This window comes from Chinchilla lanigera, unplaced genomic scaffold, assembly GCF_000276665.1.
Source record: "Chinchilla lanigera isolate Chin_1 unplaced genomic scaffold, ChiLan1.0 scaffold00027, whole genome shotgun sequence".
In the NCBI taxonomy this organism is placed as follows: Eukaryota; Metazoa; Chordata; class Mammalia; order Rodentia; family Chinchillidae; genus Chinchilla; species Chinchilla lanigera.
Genome location: NW_004955428.1, coordinates 24507937 through 24519865, shown reverse-complemented (window position 1 = coordinate 24519865; position 11929 = coordinate 24507937). Strand labels below are relative to the sequence as shown.

Below are 11929 nucleotides of genomic sequence, written 5' to 3'. Positions count from 1 at the left end.
GCCCTTTACTCTTCAGTGGTTTCCTATCATTTCACAGTGTCTATCATACCTCCGAGTTTAAATAAACTCTTTCAAGTTTTACACCTTTTAGTGCTTGTTGATTCTGCTGAGTTCTGCCACCATGAGCTGTAGCCCTGTGCCATCTGCCACTCTGCCTTGTAATCTGCCAAGTATGGACTGAAACCTCCACAAACTGTAAGTGAAATAAACCTTTCCTTCCTTAATTTTGGGCATCAGGTATTTTGTCCCAGCAATGAGAGAAAAGTAACCAAGACACAGACCATTGCAGCCAACCCTGGTGTCTCTGCGCACAGACTTTGTGCAGGTGGAGAAACGGATCCTAAGAAGAGAGAGCTCCACATTCTCTCCACTGGTCAGCTGACAGCTTTGCTGACAGAGTGTAGAGAAGTTCAAAGTCCTTGGAGATTGTGATCGGCAGCAATTAAGGAGGTGGCTGCTGTAACCTCATTACAATGAACAAAAAGCTAATTGTAGAGGGCAGACAAGAGGGCACAAGGAGCAGCACTCCTGAGATCAGAGATGCTCACAGACACACCACAAAGAACATCTTTGCAAAGAGGATCACAAGGAGAAGCAATCTGCACCCAAAGGCACTGTCTAAACAGTAGATCAAGCAACCAGTAATTAGCAGAGGCTCACACCTGATTACCTTTATGCCAGAGGCAGACAGGGTATTAGAATGATACCCAGGAAACCCTGCTACCACTGCAGTCTTCCTCAAGTGACTGTGCTCCCTCTGAGAAGCTACACACAGAAGGAAAAAAGTCCTCACTTGCATTGTCCAAGCATATCATTAAACTGAGAAATAAATGAATAAAACTGTGCACTCTGCAGATAAGAGAAAATCAGTGTCAAGAGTGCTATAAATATCTAAAGTGTTCAGTTGCAAAAAATCACAAGATATAAAAATAGGACAGGGTAATCAATAGAACATGAAGCAAGCAATAGACACTGCCTTCAAAGAGAGCAAGCGTTCAACTTAGCAGAGTTCAAATGCATTAAAAGAACTATTGTAAACCATAAGTAAAAGCACAGGAAAAGACACGCTAATATTTCATCAAATGGAGAAAATCAATAAAAGATAGAAACTATAAAAAGAACTAAGTAGTAATTTTGTGGTTGAAAAATACAGTGATTGAGAAGAAAAGAAAACTACTAGAGGGCTCAACGGAGATTTGATGGCAAAAAGAAGAGTCAATAAACTTGAAGATATATTAATAAAAATCTAAAGAACAGAGACAAAAGAATGTGATTGTGAAAAAAGACAAGAAACTCTAAAAATTTGAGGACACTTTTAAATGTAACATGGAATATAAGCATCTGAAAAAGTGGAAATAGAGAAAGGTATCCAATGGTATGTGAAGAAATAGTGCCTTAAAAGTTCTGAAATTTGCTAAAGAATCATTTATCTACACATTCTAAAAGCCCAGTAAATTTTAAATAAAATAAACACAAAGAAAACAAAATATATCATAGTAAAATATTGAAAACCAAAAAAAAAAAAAAAAAAATCAGAAAACCTTATAAGTAGCAGGAGAAAACCAGCTAATCATAGTGAAGGGAAACACAGGATCAAAACTTAAATTCTCTTCAGAAACCATGGAGGCCAGTGTAATGGTTGATACATTGTGTCAAGTTAAGAAGTTCAGAAGTTTAACTAAGCCACTCAGCAGGGGGCAGGGTCCTCACTTTGTAAACATCCCCCTCCTGTGCAAGAGGAGGGCATGGAGAGAGTATGAGTTCCACATCTGCCCTAGGGGTGGGGTATCTTGCTTACAATATAAGAGAGAAAAAGAGGCTTGTTTTCCCCTTCTGCTCTTGTTGCTTTGCTGTCTTCTGCTGCCATGAACTTTTGCCACTGTTCTATGCTACCCTGCCTTGGAGCCAGCTGATTACGGACTGAAACCTCTACAATTTGTGAGCTAAATAAACCTTTCCCTCTTTAATTTGGGTGTCAGGTATTTTGTCCAAGCAGTGAGAGAAAAGTAACCAAGACAGCCAGGAAGAAGGGAGAAACTACATTCAAAGTGACTTTCAGAATATAGTGATACCGTGAATGTGGTGGTGTAGTTTATAATCCAGAAATTGAAAGGCTGAAGAAGGAAAATTCAAGGTCAGCCTGGACTAAGACAGCAAGACCTTGCTTCTAAAAACAAACAAAAAGGAGTAATCAATAATCATCTTCTACCTAGAAAAACTGCCTTTTAAAATCGAAAGTGAAATAAACAGTCCAAAATATATCAAAACTTACAGAATTCATTATCATGTCTTAAAAGAAATAATAAAAGAAGTTCTTTAGGCTAAAAACAAATATCCTGCAGAGTAATGTGACTCTACACAAAGAAACAAAGAATGTTGGTAAAGATAATTTTGTAATTATAGAGCACAGCTGCTTTTAAAAGTATTTGTATAAACCATTTTTATAGAACGTATAATTAGGCCTATATTGCACAGAAATGCAATGTATTCCATAGCTACACAAAAGAGGCAGAAAAGTTGTAATGAAGCTAGGAAATAATAACAGATGATAACTCAAATCTATGAAAACAATGGAGAGTAGGGAATGGCATATGAAAAGGTTAATATACAAACTAGATATTTACTCTTTTTTAAATTTGGATTTCTAAAATGCAAAATTACATGATGTATTAAATATAATAGTGCAATGCTGAATTTTCAATGTATGTAGATATTACTTGCATGACAGGAATAGCAGAGAACAAGAAAGAGAGATTGCTATGCAAAAGTGATGCTTCCATATTTTACTAGATTATGTAAGTATAAATTTGCAGTAGAGCCACGTATAGTGGTACACATCTCTAATCCCAGCTACATGAAGAAATATTTCAGAAGCATTACTGAAATATTTTCTTCAAGAATTGGAAAAGAGAAGAAAAAATTAAATAGAATACAATCAAGAAGAAACAAATAATAAAAATTAGAATAGGAAATTAATAAAAGAGAGAACATAGAGCAATACAGAAAAATCAACCCAACAAAAAGTTTGGTTTTTGCAAAGATCGTCAAAATTGACCAACCTCTGTATAGTCTGAAGAACATGAAAAATAAAAGCAGGCTCAAAATGATAAAATTAGGAATGAAAATAGTGACATTACCGACCTTATAAAACTAAAATTATCACAAAGGGGTATTTTGGACACTTTATGCCAAAAATTTAGACAGATGGAAAGGATTATTCAAATAAACACATAAACTACTAACAATTATTTAACTAGGAATAAAAAAATCTGAAGAGCTTTATAATAATTAAACTGATTAACTTAATAATTTAAGAACTCTCAAATACAGGGTAGGAGCAGGTTCATTGGTGAGTTCTACTGAACATGTAATGACGAATTAATACCCATCATTCACATATTACCCCTCCAAAGGAAAGAGGAGACAGTATTATTAACTAATTCTGAAGCCAGTATTATCCTGACAATAAAATTAGGTAAAGGTATTTATTAAAAAATAAAACTATAGATCAGTATCTATATGAATGCCACACACACTGCTTAATAATGACTGCATGTATAAGAAATGTGTTGTCAGGGGATTTCCTTATTGTGTAAATATCATAGTGTGTACTTACACAAACAAGATGGCTGGAACACACTTGATGAGACTCTCCTCATACATGCCTACTTTCATTGGCCAAAATGTTTTACATTACTGTAGATGCAAAATACTTAAGAAAGTGTGAGTAATCAGATTCAGCAAAATAAAAGAAATTCATCATGATTAAGTGAGATTATTCCAAGAATGTAAAGTTAAAAATAGCAAATTTTAAGTTTCTAAGATCTATCATCCCCATCTATCATCTATCTATCTATATGTCAATTGTACTTCTTTAAAAAAAAATGAGTAATGCAAAAATAAAAGAAACAATTCTAGAGACTGAGGGTGTAGATAAATAGTGAGTGCTTAACATGCAAAGGCTCTGGGTTCAATCCCCAACACTAAATTTAAAAAAAAGAATTCTATTCATAACATCAAAAATGAAATATTGAAGAATATATTTAGTAAAAATATACAATAGATTTTTCAAAATCTTAAAATATTTTAATTTTTTTAAAGTAAAGAAATCTCAAATTAGTGGAAAGAATAATTCATGGAACAGAAAGCTTAATATCAACATGGCGATAGTTCCCAAATTAATCTGAAGATTCAATGCTATCACTATCAAAACCCCCGCTGGATATTGGGCAAAAGTTGACAAACTATTTGTAAAATTTAAATCAGTCGAGTAGTTAAAATAATGTTGAAAACAAGGAATGAATTCACACCCACTGGGATGGCTATAATAAAGTCGTAAAAAGAGGAGTTGGTGCATTGCTGGTGGAATTGAAAAATGGTGCACACACAATGGGAACAGGGTGGCAACTCCTCAAATTATTAAACATAGAATTACTGCATAACCTAGCAACTGTTCTCTGGGTAGATACTAGAGAGAAAAATTTGCACATAAATCTTAATAGCAGCATTATAAATAATGGCCAAAAGGTGGAAACAAACCAATGTCCATCAATTGATGAATAGATAAATAAAATATGTTGCAGTTATACTACAGAATATTATTTGGCAATAAAACAGAGTGAGGTATTGATATATCTTATAACATGTGTAAACTTCAAAAACATCATGCAGGGATGGGGATATAGCTCAGTGGCACAAGTGCCTGCCTGAGAGGCACAAGGTCCTGAGTTCGAGTCCTGTACCCAAAAAACCCCCCCAAAAACAAAAACAAAAAAACCCCAAAATACAAAAATATCATGCTAAGTAAAAAGAAAAAGCCAGTCTGAAATGACCCATACATTGGAGATGCTATTTATGCTAAGTGTCCAGAATAAGCAAATTTATAACAACAAAAAGTGCAATAGTGATTTTCCAGGGCTGAGGCATTGGGGAGTGACCCCAAATGAGTACAGAGATTCTTTTAGAGATGATGAACATGTTCTAAAATTGTGGTGAAATTCATAGATATGTAAGTACAGTAAAAACTATTGAGCTTTATAATCTATATGGGAACATTGTGTAATATGCTAATATCCATATCAATAAAGCTTCTAAAAAGTTATATAATCGTAACTTACATAAGTAGGTAGTGGTACAATACTTCCAAATATTTCCAAGTAGACACAAACGATTTGACAAGAAGCATTAGATGAATGGATTTTTTTTGGCCAAAAAGGACATAGCTGTCTTTAAGTTAGAGGATAAATATTAAATTTTAATTGATCTTCAAATATTTTTAAGGCTACAAAAAGAATGAACCTGTTATATAGGTTTCTCTAAATTCATTTCTGGGGCTGGGGATTTAGCTCAGCGGCAAAAGCGCCTGCCTGGCAAGCGCAAGGTCGTGAGTTCGGTTCCCGGTACCAGAGAAAAACAAAAAACAAAAAACAAAAAAAATTCATTTCTATTTATTTACACATGATAGGCAGTTACTTATAATGACTTGCAATGATTTCCACCTCCTTGTATTTATTTTTTGTTTAATTTTCCTTCCCTTGAGTGTGGGCTAGACCAACTGATTGGCTTCTCATGAATAGTATATGACAAAAGTGATGGGATATCACTTTTGAAACTCTGATACTAGGTTATGAACTGATCTCATCTCTGTCTCTGTTTTTCCCTCTCTCTCTGTCTCTGTCTTTGTCTCCTGTCTGTCTCGGTCTCTCCCTCTGTCTCTCTCCCTCTCCCCCTCCCTCGCCCTCATTTCTCTGATGACGCTAACTGCCATGTGGGGATCTGCCCTCTGGATTGCACACATGGCCAATCCAGACAACAGCTATTGGGAAATACTCTGTGAGGAACTGAGCGTAGCTAATACCCAGGTGAGCCTGGTTTGGGTCCACCCTCCAGGTGAGCCCGGAAATGACCGCACCTCACCTGACACACTGAAGTCCTAGGAGATCCTGAACTGCAGGGTCCAGTTCTAGTCCTGCTGAACCTTCTGACCTACACAGACTAGATATTCAAGTTTTGGGTAATTTCTTGTGAAGCAATAATATATAACTAATGTATTTAATTTCTGAAATCATTGATATAGATATTTGTATTTGTGAATATGCATTCCACAGGATTCCTCAAAATCTCATACATTGGCAAAATGTTTAGTATTTTCTTGCAGTAAGAATATTTAACATGATATTTACCTTGTTGGCAAATTTTTTAAGAGCACAATGTGCTATAGTTGACTATAGGAACAATGTTGTATACCAGATCTCTAGAATATATCCATCTTAATAGACTGAAAGTTTACGTGGCATGGCTAGTCACTCCTCATCTTACTTCCTTCCAGCCCCTGGCAACCACCTTCCCTCTCTTTCATTCTTTGAGCCTGACTGCTTCAGACGTCTCATGTAATGAAATCATGCAGCATTTGTCTTGATCTGACTACTTTATTTACTGCATACTATTCTCAAGGTTCATCTATATTATCACACATTATCACTGGTTTTATTGTTATTTAACTTGAATAATCATGAAGATGTGAATCTACTCTTTGAGGGTAAAGGCTGGGTTATTCATCCTTCAAATATCCTTCATTATTTGACCCATTGTGAACTTGATTAAAATCACAGCAACTCTGTTTATAGTTAAATTTAATGTAAATATCATTAGCTTTTCTAAATTCATTAGCTTTATACCCTATTAGTTTCAATCATCAGTGTTTTCACATCTTGTGTGAGTTATGCAGCATAATATCGTTTCCTGCATAATCCAGTCAACAGGAGGCCTGGCAGACTTTGGTGTGTAACTCTCTCTGGTTTATCTCCTTGTGTCGTTAATTCCACTAGCATATTCCTTTTATTTCTCTTTAATGTGACATCGACATAGCTGGTTGAATGTGCACTCTATTATGACACATAAGGATTTCCTTTAGTTGCTTTTCAAAATGTGTGCTTTTATAAGGACAATTTTAATGCTAGCATACTTCATGAATATTGTATCTAATTATAGAAAGCCATACAGATTTCACAAATAGGTAAAACTTTTTAAGTAGACTTTAGAAACTTGTCCTTTTATTGCACAAATCTTCAATTTCTTAAGTAATCAAGAAGATGCATTTACTATTTGATAAACTATGAAGAAAATTTACATCATTATTGAATAAGTCAACACAAAGCAAAAACTCCTTGACCCTTCAGGATGGTTTATGGTCTGCAAATATTAGTGGACTTAAAAGACTCCGAGGCTTGAAATATTTAATGGGTATGTATGTAAAGCTTAAGACAAACAAAATAGTATTTTTGCTGTTTTGTGAGATAAAAATTTATCTGTATCAATCAGGTTAATGCTACAAATGCTATTCTCTGTGTAACTGAAAGGAAGATATAGGTTAAATTGGAATCATTTGGTCACTTTTTCACCAACTGCTTTGATGTTGGATGATGCATTAATTTTTTCATCTTTTTATCTATTGTCATTCCTGAAACTTTGCTTATATTATTGAGATACTTATGCAACTTATTGGCAGCAATGATATATGATATATTAAATGAAAAAGAATTAAAACGTATCTTTCTGCACTCCTCTACCATAGTAAGATGTATTGTTGCTACCAAACCTGGACTGACTCTGTCACTAGACTAATGCTTCCGTACAAACACACAGACAGAGCATATGCATTCACGGAGTTAGCATACCTGAGCAGATTCAGACTTCCACTACTTACATATGTTCTCACAAATTTAACGTGTACATACATGTAAAACTATGGATTATACAGAGGTAGGCATATGCCCCTACGAATATATTCCCATTACATATATGTGTGTGCATGGATAAAGCAATGACCATGCTTTACATCAATACAGCCTCTTCCAAAATGATGGACAACTAAAGAAACAGTCTTCAGTCTGTTCCTTTCATGATTTTTAAACATTGTACCATACAAAATGAATATGCGGAAAGAACTCAGAGAAATTCTATAAATAAAGCCACACTAGGTTGGGTCCTTTGAACCATTTAAACATACCAATATTGAACTATTACTATGCCATTTGAACTATTTTTGGAATTGTTATGAGAATAATTGTGCCTTTGAACCTGATAATACCTCTGTTATTCAAGACCATACCAGAAAATAGTTAGGAAGGACAGGATAGCATTAAAACAACATGAAACAAAAATCAGAAATTTAAACGCTCTTGTTTTTATCCTTATAAATTCTCATTTAGCTTGAAAATCATTTTCCATAGTTGTTTCAGTTGCAACAAGATAAGTATTTCAAGATGTGCACTCTAAATTTGTGGACTGATGTTGTGAGTGATCACAGAATATTAAAGCTGGAATTGATCAGCGGCATTATCTGGTCCAGTGCTTTTGGTTGGCAGATGAGTTGATGTAAATTAATTATCTAAAAACATTGTAGGGTAGAGAATGAGAATGAAAAAAAAGAGCTATTACTATTTCAGGGGAGGAAAGTGAGGCATGAAGACATTAAGTAAGTTGCCAACTTTATTAGAACTCGTTACTAGCTGTTGGGATTCATATTTAGCCTGCCAATATCTCATGTAGTGCCTTCCACTGCTCTATCTTGATACTGCTGATGGTTTTATAGTGTCACCTGTAGGTGAAGAGATAATAATTTAATAAGGGAGAAATATATTTCTTGGCTCTCTGGACAGGACACCTATTGTCAAGTTATGTTGACAATAAAGGTGGGTTTCTGAATGTCACTGCTGGAGAAATCCTGAATTTTATTGAGCTAAACTCTAGAAAGAAAAGGACAATGTCATTTCAGTACTAGTGTTTAACAGATTTCATTTTAGTTGTAATATTTTGACTATGCAACACATAATAAGATTTTTTTTTTTTTACAAAATATATTTGCAAGCTAAAGTCTAGCTTCTAGTCATGCTGACTAAACAAATGTAATTGCTCTGAATGGACTCTAAATAGCTTTCAACATTTCATTACAAAGCAATTACATGTGAGTCTTTCTCAGAGCTCTCAGCATGGCTTTTAAAAAAGAAATTACACAAACAGGTGAAATCAGCCATTATGAAATATAACCTACAAGCCTGAAAAGCAAGGTTTCAGAGTGTTAGTGGAATAGGTGAGGCTTAAACCAAGTGATATACAAGTTTTGTTTCCAAGATTGCTGCATTGAGAAAATGTAGCATGGTTAAAGTAAGTTCAGTGTTAAAAAGGGAAGATTTACTTCATTTTACAATGCCATGAATATGTAAATTCATATTTTAGAGACATATGTTTGACTATGTAAAGCAAGATGTAACTGAACACAGGTCTGTATTTAGGAAAGACACAATTGTCTAAAATGAACCAAATGCTTGTTGTGTACCAGGCACTTTTCTGAACACATTACAATGATTCTCAAAGCAATCCTGTAGAGAAGTTGTTCCTGCTATTATTGTTTTCACAGAGCAAATTGAGACACAGAGAATCTAAGAAATTAGTTCAAGATCAAGCAGCCATTGATAGGAGGTCAGGATTCAAACAATGTATTCTGATGCCTGAACGAATGATTTCAACTTCTCTTAATTTTATGTATATTTACTATTAAGAATCTGATGTGAATATGTGACTCTGTCCTGCATATTTACAGCTGGAAAGAAAGGCAAGGCATTAACACAATAGTTAGACACAACTTTACAATGTACCAAGTAGTCTTTTGGCCTAAGGGATGTGCTTCCAAATATGGCTTTGTGAAAAATGAAGATACCTGCAATGGCACAGCATGGATGAATTGTGTGTGTGATGGGAATTCCTAACTGGGGTCCTGGGTGCTCAGGGGATGCACAGCCCCCTTACTATTTGACACCTAGCTGTGTGAAGATGTACATCTGAGTGTTTTCTGTGGACAAGATTTCTGCCTTTCAATATAGTTTTTAGAGGGATACATGACTTCATTAATGCGTAGAGCAGGGGCAAACTTTCAGTAAAGAGCCAGATAGAACACTTTAGGTGTTTTGGGCTACAGGGTCTATTTTCCAGTATTCATCTCTGCTGTTGCTGTGGAAAGCACTTGGAGACAGGGCAAAGAATAAGTGTGGCTTGTCCCGGGCAAACTTACTAGGGAGTTTGAAACATGAACTTGATACACTTTTTATGTCATAAACTATTATTGTTTCTTTAATTGTTGTGCAGTCATTTAAAAAATGTAGAAAAAGAAAATAAATGAGCACACAAACAAAAAACACAAAAAGACTTTCTTTGTTCAGAGGGCATAGAAAACGGGGTGCAGTTCAATGGGGCCAGTGGACCACAGCTTGTCAACTCCTAAGCTACCAGAGTGGGGCACTGTCAGGGAACGCTTTTAAGAGGCAAGTTCTCAAGCCTCTTTCTAATCTACTGAATAAGGAACTCTGCAAGTGAGGCCCGGTAATAAGTGCTAAATAATGTCTAGGTGAAACAGATACACAATAAAATTTCCCTAGAGTCATTGCTGTAATGATTTAATCCAGCCAGTCATTCTTGCAACAGATGATTTCTGAGAGGCTAATTTTGTAGGAATACAATGGAGAAATGACTATTTTCTTTTGCATAGACAACAGAATAATCCTCTAACAAAACAAGAAATGGAAATTTCTGAAAATGGCTTACATCTTCTCTCTCTTTATATATATATATGTGCATGTGACATACTTTCATATTCTGCTCTGTTTTATTTCTATAAGATCCAACTCAATAAACTGATTGTTACAATCCATGAGTGGACAACACCTGTAGTTGCAAAATGCCATAAAATTATGCTCACCAGTGCAAATTCCTTGTTGAGAATCATCTGCTCCACCAGAGACGACTCATTGTGGAAGAGGTGGGGCTGCATGTGGCTCCACATGTGAGGAAACCACCAGAACTCATCCACGGACTGGAGCAAAAGGTCATCCCCTTCATCTTCCTCTTCAGTCCCTGTGACACAGAGTTAAACATGGCTTTAGCGGAAATGCTGTACTTCTTGAACAGTTATCATTGTCAGATTTAATTTTTATGCACTCATACACAGACTCAATTGTGTTTATTAATAACAAATATCATAGTACAAATTTTATCAGAGACTATGCAAATCTGGGTACTGCATAGTAGGTGTCCCTGGCCCTGGCCACAGACAGTTACCTTAGAATTTAAGAGAAAATGTTACCTAATTTTAAATATTTATTGTTAAATTATCTTTCTTATTGTATATATCTGGCCAGAGATAGTGATTCACTTTTCTCTTTAAAATTTCTTATGCAAATCTAAAATTGAGCTTATAATTTAACTGATGAACTTTGTTTATATTTATGATTACAAAATAACGTATGTTGAAGTGCTCAGAGCACAAAGATATATTTTGATAACAACCAACAAACAAAACTAAAACAAGCCGTAAAACTATCTGAAGTACCCAGTGGAATCCTTTGTAATCTTTCTTTAAAACATTTGTTTACTCATTTTTCAGTAATTTTGTTTCCTTGAATTTTAACATAATACATGTCAAATTTCCCATCTTAGTACAACTATTTCAGAAAAATTTAACAATGAATCTTATAGTTGTTTCAATTATAATAGAAAGCTGATTTGATAATTTAAAACTAGCATTTCTTTCTCATGTATTGGAAAAACTATCAAAAGCACCCAACACTTATGAAAGCCACTGTTTTGCCACAAGTTAAAAAGGAAAGAAAAAACCCGACAACTTATTTCTAAGAAACTTCATCATATTGTAGCTATCCAAGAATATTTCCATTGTATAAAATCTTTCAGTTTTTGTACACTTTTATAATATTCAGTTCAATTTTAAAATGTTCTAAATCAATCCTAATAATCAATTCCTGTTTGGTCTTTAAATATCAAACTGGGGTTGGGGATATAGCTCAATGGCACTAGTGCCTGCCTGGCAAGTGCAAGGTCCTGGGTTCAATTACCAGTACCAAATATATATATATATATA

The 11929-nt window shown here is 34.8% G+C and overlaps 1 protein-coding gene across 5 annotated transcripts in view; it reads right to left on the bottom strand.

The window, feature by feature from the left end:
- Positions 1-11929, bottom strand: part of Ndst4 (N-deacetylase/N-sulfotransferase (heparan glucosaminyl) 4) — a 259969-nt gene that overhangs the window by 116690 nt on the left and 131350 nt on the right. For all 5 annotated transcript variants that reach the window (XM_013515257.1, XM_013515258.1, XM_013515260.1 and 2 more), the window contains one exon: positions 10754-10908. In XM_013515257.1, coding sequence (XP_013370711.1) covers positions 10754-10908 — 155 coding nt within the window. The remainder of the gene's footprint in view (positions 1-10753; positions 10909-11929) is intronic.